The 21873-nt window shown below is 39.0% G+C and overlaps 1 protein-coding gene across 12 annotated transcripts in view; it reads right to left on the reverse strand.

The window, feature by feature from the left end:
- ppfia2 (PTPRF interacting protein alpha 2) overlaps positions 1-21873 on the reverse strand; it is a 549829-nt gene that overhangs the window by 153365 nt on the left and 374591 nt on the right. For all 12 annotated transcript variants that reach the window (XM_072551614.1, XM_072551612.1, XM_072551613.1 and 9 more), the window contains 3 exons: positions 17548-17679; positions 12261-12323; positions 8724-8815 (listed from right to left, as the gene is read on the reverse strand). In XM_072551614.1, coding sequence (XP_072407715.1) covers positions 8724-8815; positions 12261-12323; positions 17548-17679 — 287 coding nt within the window. The remainder of the gene's footprint in view (positions 1-8723; positions 8816-12260; positions 12324-17547; positions 17680-21873) is intronic.

Here is a 21873-nt window from a genome sequence, read left to right on the forward strand (position 1 = left end):
ACTCCACCAAGGACATAAAGGTCCTTGGACTCCTCCATCGCCAGACCATAGCAACACGAGGGCTGGAGGAAGAGCGCCTCATCTTCCACTTAGGAACCCTCCAACCACAAGGGATGAACTCAGATTTCTCCAGTTTCTTCCTTTCCCCTCCCCACATCTTGTCTCAGTCCCAACCCTCGAACTCAGTGCCACCTTCCTAACCTGCAATCTTCTTCCTGACTACTCCATCTCCACCCCCACTCCGGCCTATCACCCTCACCTTAACCTCCTTCCACCTATCACATTCCCAACGCCCCTCCCCCAAGTCCCTCCTCTCCACCTTGTATCTTAGCCTGCTTGGCACACTTTCCTTATTCCTGAAGAAGGGCTCATGCCCGAAACGTTGATTCTCCTGCTCCTTGGATGCTGCCTGACCTGCTGCACTTTTCCAGCAACACATTTTCAGCTTTGATCTCCAGCATCTGCAGTCCTCACTTTCCCCTACTGTACTAGCTGACACCCACAACCATGTTGCCAAATTCCAAATGAACGGCATCTACAAGTTTGCTGATGATACCACTGTGGTAGGACTGATATCTAACAAAGAATCAGGATACAGAAAGGAGATAGAGGGCTTTGTGATGTAGTGTAATGAGAACAACCTCTCTGTCTATGTCAGCAAAACTAAAGAACTGATCACTGATTCAGAAAGAAAGAAGGAGAACATGCCCCCACCTATGGCAACATAGCTGAGGACGAGATGATAGACAGCATCAAGTTCCTAGGAGTGATGATAACCGACAACCTGTCCTGGACTTTCCACATAGATGTGATGGTCAAGAAGACATAATAATGCCTCTTTTTCCTCAGGCGCCTCAGGAAAGTTGACATGTCCACAAGGACCCTCACCAACCTTACTGAAGGTGCACCACTGAAAGGATACTGTCCGCGTGCATAAGGGCCTGCTATGGCAACAGCTCTGTCCAGGACCATAAGGAACTACAGAAGGTTGTGTGCACTGCCCAGACCATCATGGAAGCCAACTTTCCATCCATGGACACCATTTACATGGCTTGTTGCCGCGAAAAGGCTTTTGACATCATCAAAGACCCATCGCACTCCGGTAATGCTCTCCTGCAACGTCTTCTGTCAGGCAGAAGATACAGAAGCCTAAGCACATGGATCAGTGGGTTCAGGAACAGCATCTTCCTGGTTGTCATCAGACTAATGAATGGTCTCTCTGACTTAAAAAATGCTGATCTTGCTAATATTGATTTTGCCTAGTGCATGCCCTATGCGACATAATCTGTATGCCTCTATCTACGCTTTTTTTTCACCCTGTGGTCTGTATGCCTTTGCTTACTATGATTTGCCTGTACTGCTGGTAAACAAAGCTTTTCATTGTATTTAGGTCGCCAAGACAATAAATCAATCAATTGATTAAAACATTTTAATAAGTATATAAAACACATGTCCAGGAGTTTTTATGTGGTCAACTAATTCATTGATATCATGTAAGGAAGGAATTTATTTGGTACTCTAAACCTAGTCTGCAACATTAGTGACTCTATACTGTCACCAAGATGATTGACTTGAAATTGCATTTTGAAGCCACTGGTTTAGGACATCTCAGCTTAGATAATAAATGTTAGACATTCATTTGATGTAATCTTTTGCATTATAATAATTCTTGATATATAAGCAAATCTGGCAAACAATTTGAACAATACAATGACACAAATAGTAAATAAGGAGGAATCACGGGTTGATCTTCTTTCCTGGTATTGCTTTAGGGAGAAAAATTATTCAAGATACTAGAACTCTGCATTCCTTTTTCGAACAGTATCACAATATTCATCTAATTAAATGGCCTTGCTTTAATATCTCATCTGAACAAAAGCATGTCAGATAATGGAATACTATCCCAGAAATACACTGAAGTGTCTCTTGTTTGGTGGACAATACCCAAAATTCAAAATCCTCTAACTCAGAGGTATGAGGGTGTATCAACTGAGCCAAACCAAAACAATTTAAAATATGTAAGAGAGGTTCTATTTATTTCTTTTTAAACTGTTTTATGTTAAAAGACTGTTTTATATTAAAAAATTCTGATTGTTCCCTTAGAGTGTAAATGGCAAGTTCTGATTTTCTGGTTCCAAATTGTACAGCTTGATGATATGGGAAGTACATTATGTTTTATCACCAGCACCTCCTCTCACATTCTCAGTATTCAAATATTAATTTGTGAGGAATTGGCCTTTGTAATCTGCAAAAAATTGAGTTAACTTGTTGCTTCTAGTGCTGGAAGCTCATCATGCTGTATCAAGTTAATTTTGGATTCCAACCATATATTACTTGGAATGTGCTAAACCCACTAATCATCTATAAGGATTTTGTTGACATTTACTGCTGACATCAGTGCTGCTTCTAACTTATAGTTTGGTTGTTTTCCTACTATTTTATGTAACATCTCCAATATTGCATGGATCTTTTCACACAAGCCATTGCTGTATGGATTTTCTTTAGCAGTACTCATCAGTGTAATTTTAAGTCCTCACATTTTTCCTGACATTCACTATTCACAGAATCATTGTCCGTCAAAAATTTGTTTGTGTTCTAAGGCTACTTTGTCCACTTCTATCTGGCTGTTCTTATTGTTTATCACTGAGGATATCTTAAACTGTTGTCGTTTCTACTACAGAGGAACCTCGATTATCCAAATATTGAATTATCCGAAGGAGATCTCTAGGTCCCGATAGAAACATTACACCAAAGATGTGTTTCCAACACTGGTCATGTCTTTTGTTTACAGTGATTAAAAGTGAACTCGGCTTATTGAAATGCTGCCTAGAACAGTCCTGGACTGATGGGAGCCCAGGCACCATCTCCAAATGACTGACCTCCTGCCCTCTCTCTCTCTCACCACACTTTTCCTGGAGTTCTATACAGATGTGGGACAAAGAACTGAATATCTGTCTATTACGTTTACAGAGGAACCTCGATTATCCGAACGAGATGGGTGGGCACTATTTCGTTCAGATAATCGATTATTTGGTGAATTAATTCAATGCCTTTCCTCTGGGGCTCGGAGTTTTCTGTTAAGTCCACTCCCCATTCCCAGATAATCTCTCCAACATTGTCTTGTGCAGGGCAAAGGGGGAACCTGTCAAAACGTTGCGGAAAAAGTTGTGTGTGTGCCTGTGTGTGTGCATGCGCGTGCTATTTGGAGACTCACCCACAAAAGGCGGCAGCAGCAGCCTTGGTGTCCGGTCAGGCGGCCCCGGGGATGGGAGCAGTGGTGGGTAGGCGGGGGTGGACAGGGGGCAGCGTTGGATGGGGTTGGGGAGCAGGGAACGGTGTTGGACAGGGTTGGGGGTATGGACGGGTGGGGGATGGTGTTGGATGGGATTGGGGCCAGGACTCATGCGTGGTGTGCTGCTGCCTAGTCTCCTGAACAGGGAGTGGACTTAACAGAAAACTCCGAGCTCCAGAGGAAAGGCATTGAATTAATTAACCAAATAATTGATTATCTGAACGAAATAGTGCCCACCCATCTCGTTCGGATAATCGAGGCTCCTCTATAAATGCAATAGACAGATATTCAGTTGTTTGTCCCATATCTTCAGACATGTGCTCCAACTTCATTAAATTCCTGAGCTAAAGGAGTACTTAGAAACAGGTGGAGTGATGTCTGACTGTATTTAGTTCATATATTAATTCATAACGTGCTCTATTCTACAAGGAACTTGTATTCTTTATCCTCAAGTCCAGCATCCTTTAACAGGAGCTTTATTTTTGTGTGGAAGGATAAGATCACTTATAAAATCATACAATACCAAACAGGCCCATCACCCATCGAGTCTGAGTAAAATAAATACTGCACTAAATCTATACTTGCGCCCACTTTCCAGCACTTGGCCCATTGCATTGAATGCTATGACATCTCAAGTGCTCATTCAAATACCTGTTAAAGATTGGCAGGTTTCCTGCAGCAACTATCCTTCCATATAATGCAGTGCAGATTCCAACCTTTGTGTCGAAAATCATGTTCTCAAATCTCCTCAAAACCTCTTGACCTTAAAATTGTGCCTGATGTTATTAACCCTTCTAGTAAGGGGAACAGTTGCTTCCTTTCATTCTTGACCATGCTTTTCATTACCTTATACGCCTCTGAGCCTTCTCTGCTTTAAAGAAAATAATTCAAGATTATTCAGCCTCTCTTCATAGCGGAAGTGCTAATTCACAGACAGCACTCTAGTGAATCACCTCTGCATCACCTCCTGTGATTTCGCATTGTTCCTATTGTGTGGTGACCAGAACTGTACACAGTACTCTAGCTGTGGCCTAACCAAAGACACATACAGTTCCAACAAAAGCTCCCTGCTCTGATAATTCATGCCTAACTGAAAAAGGCATGTATTCTATACTCATAACATCACCACCGGAAATGACATCACCACAGGAAATGACATCAACCCAAGGAAACCTAAACACATAAATAGAAACTGGGCCATACCACCAGTGCTTTCTCCACAGACTCACTGATGACGTTACCTACTATGGTGACGAAACGTCTGAAAATGAACATTCTAGCTGAGCAAGCAAACCTTCATCCAGAACCTCAACCTGAGCTACAAATGTTCTCAAAACTCTTAATTGCCCTATTAACCTGTCCTGCTACCTTCATTGATCTGTTGACAAGCACCCCAAAATCCTTTTGTTCTTCTGAGCTTCCTAGTCTCCTGCCATTTATTGAATGCTTCCTTGTCTTTTAACTCTTCCAAAGTGCATCACCTCACATTTTTCAGTGTTCAATTCTATCTGCCACTGGTGTGCCCATCCGATCAATCGGTCTCTATTCTCCTGTAACCTAAGACCTTCTTCCTCATTTCAACCACTCTTCATCGTTCATGTGGATAGCTAATCTGTGTGGCATCCACAAAGTTACTTGTCATTACCCCACATTTTTTTCTTGAACATTTATTCATACCATGAAAAATAACGGATCCAACACTGGTCCCTGTTGTAAACCATTGGACACCAACCTCCATTGTTCATGCAATTTCCATATAAATCCTCTTCTTATCAGTCAGACTCTTATTTGCAGAGGTCAATAACATTTCTTGGACACCTTACTGAGAATATCCAGGTTTCCTCAATGGAATGCAATAACGTCCAGATCTCATGAATTGAAAGTTGACAGTTTAACTGAACACAAATACTTCATCATTCATCATGTCCAAATGCATTTTTCCTGTTTTTATCAAAGCATTATTCAGTAACAATGTTGTGTCACTCTGGAAGACATCAGTACTTAAGAAATGATGTAGTCCTGCAATTTCACAGGAGAGAACCAGTTTCTTTAAAGATAAAATCATGAGACCATAAGACATAGAAGCAGATCTAGGCCATTTGGCTCATCAAGTCTGCTCTGCTTTTCAGTGAGATTAAGGCTAATCTAATAACTTCAACTCCATTTTCTTGCCTTTTCCCAAGGCAGGAATTATTACTGAATCTAAAATAGGTCAAGCTATAGTATTCTTTGATCTTAATTTTAGCTGTTTTGTCTAGAATTTCCAAATAACAGTTCAGCCAACTGACACCACTCAGTATTGAGATACAGCCACTATCTGATATTAAACGACTGAATGTATCAACATCAAAGATATTCATCTGCTTACTTGTGCACGATCCCTGTAGATTTGTGCATGATCTGAAAGCTTAAACACTAGCAGACTCTGGAATTTTGAGCTTGAATTTCTTTAGCCTTTTATGAAATCGCTCCACCTGCATGACATGTTCTTCCATGCACTGACTGTCCATCTTATTAAATTTATCAAATACTAACAATACTTTGTAGACTTCCAACAAGTTATCCTTTTTGTAATTCTGTCCATAACTTATATTGAATCTTCAATTCCTGTTCAATATTCAGGTTTTCTTTATATTCAGTTCCAAAAATACTTTATTTCTAGTTTTACTCCTTCCTGGCAAGGATAAAGTCAAAACCATACCTTGCTTCTTCTTGGTTAGAGAAGTGAACTTAGACTGCATTTTCATGTCATTCTCCACTGCTTGTATGGTTCCAATTCTGAAAACACCAGTAGATAATCATAATTTGTGAACCTGAAGCATGACACAGCTATTTCATTCTGAAAAATCACCAGGATCTTTGCTTCTGCCAAAAACAGGAGTTACCTTCTGCCTTTTTTATCTTTCCACCTGAAGAAATCAAGGTTAATCATCTGCTATCACATCTCATAAATCGATATCCAGATGTTGAATTACGCAGCAAAAGTCATTCAGAGATTTACAAGGGCTTATTATAAATCTATAGTTCAGCACAAATATAAGTTTCCATTTTTGCCTTCCGAACTTTTTCCCTCGATAGAAGCCAACACCCCTTTGAGGAAGAATACAACTCTTAAATACAAAGACTCATCACCTGCTTTCAATACAATGCTGGAGCTGTTCTGTTTGAGCTGAAGGGGCTTGCATTTCTAATCCTGACAACTATTTCTCTGAACATCATTCCTGTTTGCTCCATGGCCCCCATCCATCTCAGCTTCTCAACTAAATAACTCCACATTGGCAAACCACTAGCCTCACCACATCAGGCCTGCTCTTGGAGCAACTCAGCCACCATTTTAGGCTTTCAATCATTTTCTTTGGAGCTGATGGAGATCTTTGAGTTGCATGTTTTTGCCAGGCCACTTTTAATGCAAGGGTATCCATATATCTCATACATATGAAGGATCCTCAAACCCTGTCACAGTTAGGGAATGTGGTTTTATTGAAGTAGGTGGTGGTGTTTGCTTGCTTCTCTGCTATTTGTGATTAGCCCCCATTTGCATCTGTTGGAGACACTTGAAAAGCTTGGCATCTTCATGTATGCTCCTTCTCCCCTTTGAAAGGTCTTAGGGTAGAGAGCCTATGAATTAGTGGAAATATGGAATATTCTTCAGGAAGAATTTGAGAACATTCTTGAAGCGTCTTGTCTGCCCTCCTGGTAAACACTTGCTATTACATAGTTTGGAGTAGATAATTAGTTTTGAATATCTAGTGTCAGGCAGGATCAGATTGGTAAAACAGTACAGGAGTATATCATTTGACTCTTCAAGCCTTCAAACTATCTAATATGATCATGGCTGATCTAGTTGTGGTTGCAGCTTCACTTTCCTGACTGCATTCTATAATCTTTGACTCCCTTGTCTAGAAAAACTATAACTTATACCAGTAAATTTAAAGAATTAGCCTCCACCAGCTTTTTGGAAAGACAATTTCATACTTTTATTACCCTTTGAGTGAAAAAAAATCTTCTCATTTTGATCTTAAAAGGGATACCTCCTATTCTTAAATAATGTCTCCCAGTTGAAGTCTCCCTCCTAGGGAGAAATCTCCTTTTGGTGTGCATTAAATTCAGCTCCTTGGCAGTGACTGCCCAACCATTGTGTTCTTTACTCTCAAAAATAAAATGCATCCTATTAAAATCTGAAAGAAATTAAAGAACCTAAAAAGCATAAAACAAAATCCATAATGTTACTATTTTTCTTGCTTTTTTTCCAATTCTGCCAATACTACTGCCAAAGACCTTTCACTATCACTTAGTCTTTGTCTTTGCCTCCTGTAATGTATCTTATAATGTATTATTTTGCTATGTTTTCATACTTTTGCAGCCTGATGTTATAGTGAATCTATGTACTATTGTTCTGCCCATCAGTAGCATTTGATGACAACAACACAATCAGATGCATAGTGTTGCTGAAGTGGTGCACACTGACTTATTAAAAACACAATGACTTATTGGGAAAAATGTCGATTGATAATTTACAAGAGATCAGGAACATTAACTGAATATGTATTGAAGTGAAAGGAAATCAATGAATGGTAACATTCACACAAAAAAGGCAGGAAATGAATGAAAGAAAACATGACTGCTAGTAGATAGAGAGGCAACAAGAAAAGTGTTTCATAATCATGGATTCAAGAGACAAAAAGGTGACAAATGAGAATAACACAAGGGACTGATACTGTGACACAAAGATAGGAATTTTTCCCAAAGAAGTATGCAGTCTTGCAGAATTTGAGCCTGTGCTTGATGTGATGAGACTCAGGGTAGCATTTTATTAGCAGAAGCAATTGAGAGGCTGCTACTAGGATGATTGCCGAACTGAGAATGTAGTGGGCCAGCAACCTGCAAGCCTTGGCAGTGCCATTAATGTCTACATAAAGATGTAGAAGGCACTTTTATGTTGAGATGCCCTCAAAGGCCAGATAAAATTTTAATTGTATGTGTTGGTCTCATACAAGCAAACCCATGTTCAGAGGGGTGCACTTTTCACTGTCAGTATTGGTGAAATCTGATAGAAGGCCATCATGACTTATCTGGCTGTCTCCCCATACTGTAGTGGCTCCTTCAGATGCTGGTAAAATGCCAAGAGAGCCAGAAAGTGATCAATGATTGGCAATTAAATTGGTTTAATTGGCCTGTCATTAAGAAAATCCTGTAGCAAGGGAAACATCACACCATCTTCAGATGCCTTCCACTGCCACTTTCACATCACAATCCTTCTCCAGAGGGCTGGTAAAATCCAGCCCAAGATAAGAAGTAGGTAACATGAAGAGAAAGAAACACACATTTTATTTTTATTAGAATTGTAGATGAATGATTTAATCTATGTGTGAAGTATTTTTTTTAAGTTACAAGGCATTTGCCTTTAATTGACTATTTACGTTCAAATTACCTGGACATGGATGGTTCCAACAAAGCAACAGATTGCATTTTCATTTGTTGAACGTCAGAATGAAATTTTTCAACTTCTTCTGCTAATCGTTCCTGTAAAAAACAATAATTAAGGAGATTCAGTACTGGTATGATGCAATCGTTGTAAGCTGTAGGCCCCAAAGATTAGAGGATCATATCAAACAGCATATCCTTTTTATTGCTTACAACACACAAGAGACTGGTCCTTACCAATTAATCCACACTTGCAAAACACAACCACAGCATCCATTGTTAGATGTGATTCAGCAATAAAACTACATTTTCTGGATCATCCTGAATGTATGAAGAATTGTACTGCCAACCAATTTAGGTATGTTAATGATGTTTGCAGTATGTTGCAATTGTATGCACTGGAAACTACATACATAAGTATTATACAAAACTCTGTTTTTTGCAGACTGAAAGAAAACCTAAACATGCTGACCGTGTTTTAACTCAACAAAATAGGTGGCAGCCATTTGCTGCTGCGGTTGTCAGGGCAATGGTTGACTGATTAGAGTCAATCTACCTGGTACAGAATTTAAACTAAGCTTTGCAATTAGTTGTCAATCATCATTAATATGTGCATTCTCCATGGCAACACCTCTACCAATCAGCATTCTTCTCTTATTCAGTATAAATATTGATATTTTCCTTAAATTTGCAATGCTTCAAAAGACCCTGACAAGTACAAAACAAAAAGCTTCAACACGATGTGTCTTTTCTCATCAACACAAAAGTAATGACGGCCTTATTGCTACCACTATAATTCCAGGAAGTTATGTCATTCATGAATAACATAAATGTTATCATAACAAAATAACTAGATGGAATATTAATGGGGGAAATTGGAGGCATTGTGGAAAAAGTTCTGGAGTAAGGAGTTATGGGAGGGTTCGTGTCCAATGAGAAGTACTTCCAGCAGGCATTCAGGATGAAGGAGGTAGGTGTAAATTCACTCATTTCTAGAATTGCCATTATCTTGCCCGGATAGACTGCCATTTTTCCCAACATCAGAACACCTGACTGACTGCAGTTACGCGTGAACAGAAAATAGCAATGAGGCTGACACCCTTATTATTAATACTTGATGTGCTAAATCACCTCAGAGGAGCCAGTTGATTGCTATGTGTCTTCCAACTTCAGTTTCATCTGGCAGTGAGTGGTTTGGTGGCAAGTTTGGCTTGGGCATCTGACTTTAACCTAACTATACCTAAAAGTTCAATTGATAAAAATTTGCAAGTCATGTCTCGATAGATATCCTAAAACAGGATGTGCCACTCTGATGAAGTAGATGTCAACTTTGGGTAAGTGACAGGGTTAAGTGATTTCAAAACCAATGCATCACACCTCAGCTCTTCAGTCCGGCCACATTAAATTGCAAATGTTGTTAGATAATTAAACAACTCACTTGAAGAGGAAGCTCTACAAATATCCCCATCCTTAATGATGGCGGAGCACAGCATATCATGCAAAAGATAAGGCTGAAGCAATTACAACAATGTTCAGCCAGGAGTGATGAGTGGATATCCACCTTGGTCTCCTCTGGAGGTTCATGGCATCACAGATGCCAGTCTTCAAACAATTTGATTCATTTAATGTGATGTCAAGAAACACTGAAAAGGTTCTGGAACCTGAGATTCAGCAACAGTCCGAAAGACCTGTGCTCCCAAACTTGCCATGCCAATAGCCAAAACACTCCAGTACAGCTACAACACTAGCATCTAACCAGCAACATGGTAGCACGTCCAGGTATGTTCTGTGTACAAAAAGCAGAACAAATCTCATATTGCCAATTACTGCTCCAACAGTGTATTTTTGATCAATAATAAAGTGGTGGAAAGAGTTATCAACAGTGTTATCAAGCAGTCGAAGAGTGTGGTGCTGGAAAAGCACAGCCAGTCAGGCAGTATCCGAGGAGCAGGACAGACAACGTTTGGAGAATAAGCTCTTCATCAGGAAGTGTTACCAAACAGCACTTGTTTAGAAATAATCTGCTCACAGGCACTCCGTTTGTGTCTGTGAGGCCCACTCAGCTCCTGACCTCATTACGGCCTTGATTTAATTATGAAAAAAAATCTGAATTCCAGAGAAGAATTCAGAGTGACTCTCCTTGACACTAAGGCCACATTTGAATCAGTGTGGCATCAAGGAGGCTACCAAAATTGAAGTCACCAGGAAGTGGAAAAAAAGCTCTTTGCTCATTAGAATCATAGCTAGTACAAGGAGGATGGTTGTGGCTGGAAGTCAGTCATCTCAACCCTAGATCAACAGTGCAGAGATACTCTGGGTGATGTCTTAGGTCCAACCATCATCAGCTGCTGCATCAATGACATTCCCTCCATCATAAGATCAGAAGTGAGCAGGTTCACTGATCATTCCACAATTCACAACTTCTTGGGTAAGGAACAAGTCCATGTCTAAATATAACAAGTCCTGGATGATAGCCAAACTTGGCCTGACAAGTGGCAAGTAACATTTGCACCAAATGGCAGGAAATGACCATCTCCAAGAAGAGAGAATCTAATCATTGCACTTTGTCATTACCATCTCAGAATCCCACTTATCTTTATCTTGGGAATTATCATTGACAAGAAACTGAACTGGACCACCATATAAATACTGTGGTGACATGACAAAATCAGAGATGAGGTATTTTGTAATCAATAACTCACTTCATGACACCTCAAAGTCTATCCATCATCTATAAGGCACACATTAGGACTATGAGGGCACACTCTACACTTACCTGAATGTATGCAGCTCCAACAACATTCAAGAAACTTAACATCATCCATTACAAAACAGCTTATTCAGAAACATTTAGTCCCTTCATCGCTGAATCACAGTTGCACCAGTACATATCACCTACAAGACTCCTTAGACAGCATCTTCCAAACCTGTAACCACTATCATTTAGAAGGACAAAGGCAACAGATAAATGGGAACACCATCACCTGCAAGACTCCCTCTAACCCACTCACTGTCCTGACTGGAAATATATTACCATTCCTTCAGTATCGCTGTACAGAAATCCTGGAACTCCCTCCTTAACAGCACTGTGTGTGTCCTAACATCCCAAGAAATGCAGTGGTTCAAGAAGGTAGGTCATCACCATCTTCTCAAGGACAACTGGGGTGGGCAATAAATGCTGGTCAAGCCAACGATGCCCACATCTCCTGAATGAACTTTTAAAAACCATGCTTATCAAAATTCATAGCAACATTCAGCTTACAGTTTTATTACACAGTCCAATAACCCTTTTCTTTTACGTGGCTTTGATATAATTGTGACAGCTAGGAGACCCAAGTTATACTGTTAATTTGAAATTATTTCAGTTGCTATTGAGCTAAGTGGCAAAAAAAAAGTGCATATGTTTTAATTTTTCACAAGTACTTTATGTTTAATATTACAGTAAGAAAATAAATTATTATTCTTAATCATTGATATCTCACTGAAACTTCACATCTATTATGTGTATTCAACAAGTATTGTTCTTATGTATGAAAGATATTACCTTATCATGAAGCGACTCCTCTAGTTGTTTCCTTAGTAGTTCAGATTCTTGAATCAACATGTTCTAAGGTAACAAAGCATAATTATTTGTAAAATAAGTCACAATGGCAAATTCGATCAAACAGTACATTTACATTTGTTATCAAGATTTGTATATGAAGGACTTCAACAGTTGTTATATATTAAATTTCTAACACAAACCATTTCATACATTTAATGAAGTGTTAAAAAGATTTCTCACTCCAGTCCATTAATAATGGTTTCATACTATTAGAGATGCCAATGAACTATTCTGTGCTCTTATTGAAGCATGCAAATACTTTATGTATTATAATCACGAGATTCCTATGACATCATAACATGCTTCCAAATCAATGCCAACAGTGGCTAAAGTGGAATTTGTTAAAAAGAATCTGGGGTCAGTGGAAATAGTTTACTGTTCTCTACCCTGTCTTTTCCTGTTAATGTCTTGAAGATTTCGATCAGATCATCCTTAATCTTCTAAATTCTAGGAGGAGGGATGGTGGCACAGGTGTCATTGATGATGAGCTGGCTCAAGACTGATGGGCTCTCTTTAAATTATTTCTTTATGTTTCTTATTCTTAAAATATTCAAAATGGCACTGGATTATCGCAACAGTGGAAAAGCTTATCACTATATTTTACCGTTTTTCTCACTGTAAAATACAAGTGAGAATAAAAATAGTTCATTCATAACTTAACCTCTGAATACCAGATATCATACTTATAAATATACATTGTACTCCTCTAAGGCCAATATATCCTTTTCAAGGTGTGGTGCCCATATCTACTCAATACATCAAGTAGGGTCCAACCAGGGTTTCGTATAGCTGCATCATAACATCTGTGTCCTTATAGTCCAATCCACCAGATATAAAGGCTGGTATCCATTAGCAATTTTGATAATTTGCTGCACCTGTTCATGGCATTTTAAAGATCTCTGCACCTGAACCTCAAATCTCTTTGGACATGCATTGTATTTAACTTCATATCATCTAGAGAGTACCCAGATATATTCTTTCTTGGTCCAAAATGGATAACATTACACTTGCATACGTTGAAATCCATCTGCCACAATTTTGCTCATCCACAAAGCAAAACATTATAAAGTAATATTGATAGACTATCTTGATACTTTCTAATCTGCCACCTGTGTCATCAGAAAATTTAGATATCTGACTTTCAATGGCATTATTCAAGTTATGAATAAATAATATGAATAATTTAACATAGATTATTGTGGTACACAAGTCACATCTTGCCAGTTTGAGTACCAACCCTTTATCCCTACTGTCTGTCCACTGCCACTCAACCAATTTCCCAGTCATGTCACGAATTTGCCTTCAATTCCATGGACTTCTACCTTACTTAATACTTTCTTATATGGAATTTTATCAAATGCTTATGAAAGTCTAGATAAACAACATCTATAGACATTCCCCTGTCTACTCGCACAGTCACCATTTCAAAAGATTCAATGTGGTTTGTGAGGTATGACGAACCTGTTATGAATCCATACTGGCTCTCCCTGATAATCTGAAACCTTTCCAGGTTTTCAGTTACCCCCCAATCCTTGATTATTGACTCCAACAACTTCCCCACCACAAATGTTTGGTGAACAAGTACATTATCTGGTCAGACATGACACCAATTATTAAAGTTTACTTGAGAATGTAACTTTGAAAAAAGTTTGCGATTTACATATGAAAGAACTGAAACCAATATGGTCACTCTAAAAGATGAGAGACTTTACAAACCATTCAGGTTTTTTTCAATGTATAATTTCAGTTACATCACACTGTAAACTTGTGCTATAAATTCTGTGTCTTACAATCTTATTCTCCATAACCACCTGATGAAGGAGCAGCGCTCCGAAAGCTAGTGCTTCCAAATACATGTGTTGGACTATAACCTGGTGTTGTGTGATTTTTAACTTTGTACATCCCAGTCCAACACCAGCGTCTCCAAATCATGTCTAGTTCCCTGGTTTTCATCGTTCATAATTTTTAAAAAGCAGAATGACATGCAATGTTCCAATCCTGAGGGATAACTCCTGTATCTAGGGAACTCTGAAAGCTTATAATTGTGGTATCCACAATGGATTTTAACACACTCAGACAGAAACTGTCAGGTCCTGGGGATTTGGCACATTTCAGTTCTATTAATTTCCTCATTATCAATGTTTTATTTACATTAATTTTATTCAGTCCCAGTCCCCAATGCACTAATTCTTCTTGACTTCCAGCAAGCTATCCTGTCAACTGTAAATTGACAAAATAATTATTCAACATATTTGCCATTTCCCAAAGTTATTGACAATATCCCTACTTTCAGTCTTTAGTAGGCCAACATTGATCGTTCCTGACCACCTGCTTTCTCTATGTGTAACTATAAAACTTCTTATCGATTTTTATGTCCCTTGCAACTTTCCTTTCATCATCCCTTTTAGTAGCTAATATAAGCTGCTTTGTGGCCTTGCTCGTCTTTGTGTCATTCCTATTTGACAGCATCTGCGCTGAGTTTTGCATTTAGTTTTATATTGTCCCTTATCTCTTTAGTTGTCCTAGGCTGTTTTTACTGTGAACAGTGCTTTTCTCTCTCAGGGGCTTAAACTGTTGTGTATTGTGTTAAATATTTCTTTAAACATCCTCCATTGTTCTTCAATTGTTTTACGCACTAACAAATTTTCTGTTTACTGTGGGCAGTCTTTGTCACATCTCAGCCTTCCTTCTATCTTAAACTCTCGTAGTTGATTTGTGCCTTGTGCTTTCAAATATTACACTAAATTCTTTCAAATCACTGTTTGATAAATGTTCACACACAATTAGGTTACTAATTAAATCTGGCTCATTACTCATTATTACAAGACAATGCATGGCTTAGAAAGGGTGCACGCTGGGAATTTGTTTTCGTCAGGTGGGGATACCACGACCTGTGGGCACAGCCTTAGAATTAGAAGGGGTCAATTTAAAATGGAAATGAGGAGTCATTTCTTCATCCAGAGAGTGGTGGGCCTGTGGAATTCATTGCCACGGAGCGCAGTGGAGGCTGGGATGTTAAATGTCTTCAAGGCAGAGATTGATAAATTCTTAAACTCGAAAACAATTAAGGGCTACAGGGAGAGTGCAGGTAAGTGGCACTGAAATGCCCATCTGCCATGATTAAATGATGGAGTGGACTTGATGGGCCGAATAGCCTTACTTATACTCCTCTGTCTTGTGGTCTTATTATTATAATATCCAACATTGCATCCCTGCTTGTTGCATCCAGGACATTCCTCCATTCCACTCCAAGTACAGGCAGTTTTCCTATAACGCCATAGTTGCATTCCTTTGCGACACTGTGTTATAGAAAATCGTGCAATAGAAATAATGGAGCCCATGGGAAAAACAAGGTTGGGGTGAACCACCAAAAATACCAGTAAAAATTGAAATAAAAATATTAGTTGTTAGCCTAACACAAACTATAGCACAGTCTCAGTAAATTTTGACCTGTTGTATGATAATATATAGTGCAATCTTCAACTGATTACTCTCGATTGGCATCTATATCTGCTGGCTGCACTACATTCTAGCCAGCCTTCTGATCTCATCCAGTGGTAACACTGCACAAGTCAGATCCCAAAATGAAACCTGGCTTGACATTTCAAGGGCTGAACCTTAATCTCTTTCGCTAAGTGTGAATTTTGTCAAGTTTTTCGGAGGGTTTCACATCAGGATGCTTGGGGACATCTATCACCTTAATTTACAAACCCACCTGATTTATTACCCAAACCACTTATCTCTCACATTCTAGCACCATCATATCATTTGCCATTTCCAAAACAACTGATATTCCAGAATTGACGAACATCCGTGGTGCAGCACCATCTTTAAAAAGATATTGTGCACCCAGTCAAGCGCTATCAGTCCAGAGCAGCCTGCATGGTTACTGACATTGGACCTGGACGTGGCAGACAACGGAAAATTGGTGCCTCTCTTTGTGGGCAGGGACATAGTGATGCTGCTGATGGCATGGGGTGATGCAGAGGCAGGATGTCTTTTTCTCCAGGACAACAGACGAACCATACCAACTTGGACCAGGGTTAGCATCCAGGCCAGTGCAGGCTAAACCATCTGAAGGAATGCACAGAATGTAGGAATATGATCAATGACTTCCTCCACTATGCCAGTGAAAGTGTCACCATCTTCTCATTGATACCTCACCCTATCTCTGCCACTGTACCCACCCTTTCCTGCAACATCTTCCCCACTCACTATCATCCTCGCTAACATCTGATCCGGAATATCTTCTGCACAACCTACTCATCCCCTCAGGACATCTCCACACATGCACCAGAAGTAACAGTGTGCCACCCACCTTTCTCTCCCACACACACTATGTGTCAAGTTTCTTGACTCTGACCACCCTGAGCAGCTGACTGACCATGTCCAAGACCCTGTACTGGTAGCTTTTTGCAATTGGTTACCATTGTGATTGGTCATTGAAAGAGATTCACACGAGTTTGCAGATATTCTTTAACATCTAAACATTTTTTTAAACAAAAAGAGATAAAAGCTCTTAACACAAACAAAAAGGCCAAGTTTCAAACTGCTCCTCAACACTGTCCTTTTACTGTCAATTCCAGTGAAATTTCACTCTTATCTCAACTCTTTAGATTTTTAAATTACAGATTGTTCCCAGCATCTAGTTCTCAGGCTGTAGAGACATTTTCACAATGCTTTTTCCAAGTCCACTAGCACAAACATTTCACAATACCTTTCATGAAGCTCTTCAGGGGAAAGGGCACGAGCAGACTGATCACATGATGCCGACACGGAGTCCTATTCTCCACACAGCATGACACCTAGCACCGGGGATGAGAATCGCGTAATAGCGAACGGAGTTCGCTTTATAAAACAAATGTTGGCAATTCACAAATCATGTTACAGACAAATCACATTTAATAAATGTGTGTTATGGGAGAACTACCTGCAAGTTTAAAGTAAAAATTTTGAAAAAAATTCAGAAAAGGAAACAAAAGAGAAACAGAAAAAGTACATCGGACCCCTGGCTGAAGCATCCTACTCTGCTGCCATCTCAATATTAGATAGTTCATAATCATTTAAGCACACGAGTATGATTAACAAAAAGTCAGGCCTGACGAGAATTCAGCAATTTCTAATACTGTTTCAGACTAACTTCTATGTCAACATCACAAAAGTAAATTATTATTTTGAAATTAAACATTAATAGTTTGAATACCATATCAAATGTTTTAAGTATTACCTTGTCTTCTAATGCAGCCATTCGCTCTTTTAGATGCAGTTGAAGTCGCTCATTTGACTCTGTGAGCAATCTGTCCACTGTGTCAGACAGTCTCTTATTGTGCTCTTCATTCATTTTCTCTCTTTGATGGGCCTAAAGCGTGAAAGTTAAAAAAGCAGTTTTGCAAAACATTTAAATTTATACTGAAAGTTAATCACAGGCTTGAATAATTACACTTCATAATTTATTTGACAAGTCCAAGAAAACAGCAATTTATGTACTATAATCACTTGGTGATTCTGTCATTTATTCAAACTGGATTCAGCCAGTACTGTGGATGAATCTTTTTGCTATATAGTGTTCTATATTTTATTACAATTTAGCAAGACCAATTTGTCTTCATACGGTATTGCGTTTGTCATGAATCCATTTTTCATTTGATATGCATTTGGACACAAATTTTCCAATTAGATTGCTTCCATATATTTTCATTGTCATTTGATTCCACTTATTTGAAGGCATCAACTTGTCACTAATTTGCTGGTGACATATTTTAGTTTCAGATCGAATATCCCAGATTTGCAATGATCATTACAGTCTTGTATTGTTCCTATTGTACTTGTCTAAACTAAAAACTAATGGAATCCCATCAGTACACCACAGATTTTCTCATGTGTTCTGAATCCAAAGTATGAGGTCAGGAAAAAAAAAGTAAATTTTAAATGTGACATTTTATGAAAAGAATAATCTAAGTCAATTTGTTTTGAGCAGCAATTTCTAAAATCAGCAGTGGGCCACAAGAACAGACCATGGAATAGTACAACACAAGTTGAAGTTGAGTAGGCTGGACCTGTACTCAATTGAATTTAGAAGAATGAGAGGTGACCTTGCTGAAACATACAATATTCTCAAGGGACTTGACAGTGGATGCAGAACAACTGTTTCCCTTTGTGAGAGTGTACAGGATCATAGGGCATAATCTCTGAATAAGGAGTCATATATTTAGGGCAAAGATGATGAGGGATTTCTTCTCTCAGAGCATACTGATTCTGTGGAATTCTTTACCATAGAGGGTTGAGGCTGGGTCACTAACCATCTTCAAGACAGAGATAGACAGATGTTTCATCAGTAAGGGAATTAAGTATTATCGGGAAAAGGCAGGAAAATGGACTTGAAGATTATCAGATCAGCCATAATCTCACTGGATGGTCTAGCAGACTTGATGAGCTGAATGGCCTTCTCCTGCTCCCACTTCCTGTGATCTTATGTGTTGTAATTTATTTGTTAATAATAGACGCTAGCATTTTCCCAATGACACATTGGACTAACTGGCTTATAGTTTCCTGCTTTTTGTCTCCCTCCCTCCTTGAACTGGGGTGTTACATTTATTTTTTTTAAATTTGCTGGAACCCTCCCAGAATCCAGTGAGTTGTGGAAAAGTTGGAGCAATGTCACCACTTTCTCGACAGTCACTTCCTTCAAAACTCTTGGATGTAGGCCATCCAGTCTGATGATTTGTCTGTCTGTCATTTATTAACTTGTTAAATACCTATATTTTGTCCCTCACAAAAGTGACTGTTTCGAGTATTTTCATTCCAAACTTTGCTTTTCTGAAACTTTTGAGACATTTATAGAGTTTTCTACCATGAAAACTGATGTAAAATATTGGTTTAAATTATCTGCTATTTCCCTGTTCCTCATCCTCCAAAGATCCTACATGCATTTTAGCTACTTTCTTTTTACATATCCATAGACATTCTTGCTGCCTTTTTCTTGTATTTCTTGCCAATTTAGTTTTATAATCAAGTTTCTCTCTCTTTATTAGCTTATTAGTCATTGTTGCTCATTCCTGAAAAATTCCCATCCTCTGACCTACCACTAATTTTTACCACAATGTCTACCTTAGTTTTTGATTGCATACTCTCCTTGACTACCATTGTTAACATTTGTTAACATTGTTAACATAAATTCAACATTTATGTTGGTTTTGATGGTTCAATTTCTTTTTGATTGGAAGAAATTATTGCACAGTCATGATTTTGTTTTACTGGTCTGCCTCATCTACTTTTGTACTTTGTCCATTTTTCCAGTAGAATTACTTCATACCTCAGTAATTGCCCTTATTTATGTTGAAGACATTGGTTTGCAAGCCAAATGGTTTCTCTCAAACTCTAACATAAAATTCCACTATATTGTGATCACAGCCTCCTGGCAGATCCTTAAATATGAGGTCTCTTTTCATACAATACAATAGTGCACAGGAACAGGTCCTGTGGCCCACCAAGCTTGTGCTGATTCCTAATGCTTATTTAAACCCCATACTTATTGCCCATGCGTGGCTTCTATCCCTCTGTTCATCTCCCATTCAAGTGTCGATCAAGAAACGCCTTAAATATTTTGAATGTGCCTGCTTCCACCACCTCCACTGGCACTACATTCCAGGCACTGAACCATCCTCTGTGTGAAAAGTTTTCCCGCAGTTCTCCCCTAAACTTTCTCCCTCTCACCTTGACTCTCTGCCCTCTCTTAGTTGATCTTTCCACCCTGGGAAAAAAGCCTCTGACTATTCAGCCTATCTATGTCTCTGATAATTTTGTAGACCTCTGTCAGATCATCCTTCAGCCTTTCCAGTGAAAACAATCCGAGTTTATCCAACCTCTCCTCATGACTAATACCCTCCAGACTAGGCAACATCCTGTGAAATCTTCTCTGCACCCTCTCCAATGCATCCATGTCCTTGTGGTGTGGGGCAACCAGAGCTGCAAGCAATATTCCAAATGTGGCCAAACTAAAGTCATGTACAACTATAATTTGCCAACTTTTATATTCAATGCCCTGGTGCAATCGTGACCACATTATCCACCTACGTTGCCACTTTCAGGGAACTGTGAATCCAAATGCTCAGATCTCTCTGTATGTGAATGCTCTTAAAGGTTCTACTAATTATGTATAATTCACACCTGAATTTGATCTTTCAAAATGCATTAGCTTGCATTTATCTCAATTAAACTCCATCTGCCATTTCTCCATCAAAATCTGCAATCAATCTATTTCCTTACTGTCTGCAACTCTGCCAATTTTGATATCATCTGCAAACTTACTCATCAAACTCCCTACGTTTTCTTCCAGATCATTTACATATTATAAACAAAAAAGGTCCCAGCACTGATCCCTGTGGAATACCACTATGTACTGATCTCCATTCCAAAAAGCACCCTTCCACCACTACTCTCTGTCTTCTATGATCAAGCCAATTGTATATCCATCTAGCCAGTTCACTCTGGATCCCTTGAGATGCTACTTTCTGTTTCAGCTTGCCATGAGGTATCTTATCAAATGCTTTACTAAAATCCATACAGACAACATTCCCTCCCTCATCAATCATTCTTGTCAACTCCTCAAAAAACTCAATCAAGTTGGTGAAATGACCTTCCCCACACAAACCCATGCTGCCTACCAGTAACAAGTCAATTTGCGTCCAAATATGAATAAATCCTGTCTCTCAGTATTTTCTACAACAGCTTTCCCACTGCTGACATAAGGCTTATTGGCCTGTAATTATCTGGAATAATTGTTTGTCTTCTTAAGCAAAAGAACACCACTGACCATTCTCCAATCCTCTGGAAGCTTGCCTGAGACTGTAAAGGATGTAAAGATATCTGTTAATCGCCCAGCTATTTCCTCCCTTACCTCCCACAGGATATTCTAGGATAGATCCTGTCTGGCCCTGGGGACTTGTTTACCTTAAAGTATTTCAAGACCCTCAACAGTTCATCCTTCTTTTCATATACCTGCCCAAGAGTATTTACACATCTTTCCATAAACTCAACAGTCCTCATGTCCCTCTCTTTAGGGATCTCATCTATTTCCTCTGGTTCCACACATAACTTGTCTCCTGTATTCTTGTGTGGGCCTACTAATTCTCCAGCTACCCTCTTGCTCCTAATATAATGCCTTCTCCAAATAAACTTCTCATTAGCTCATTTCATATGGGCATTTCATAGCCCATTTTAGTTCTCCTAACTCCTTCCTACTTCTCTATATTCTTCATCCAGTTTTAGTTGCCTAGACCTTACATGTGCTTTCTTTTTTTTGACTAAGCTGATAATTTCCTCTGTCATCTAATGTTCCTGAATCCTGCCTTTCCTGTCCTTCATTTTCACAGGAACATACCTCTCCCGCCACTAATCACCCGGCCCTTAAAAGATTCCATCAGCCAAACGTGGATTTATTCTCAAACAGCCACTTCTAATCCACATTCTCTATTAATCCTACCTCATTACACATTATTGAATCTAAAATAACCTGTTCTTGTGTAGATTCTGCAAAGTATACTCTAAGAAATAA

The sequence above is a fragment of the Chiloscyllium punctatum genome, chromosome 32, assembly GCF_047496795.1.
Source record: "Chiloscyllium punctatum isolate Juve2018m chromosome 32, sChiPun1.3, whole genome shotgun sequence".
In the NCBI taxonomy this organism is placed as follows: domain Eukaryota; kingdom Metazoa; phylum Chordata; class Chondrichthyes; order Orectolobiformes; family Hemiscylliidae; genus Chiloscyllium; species Chiloscyllium punctatum.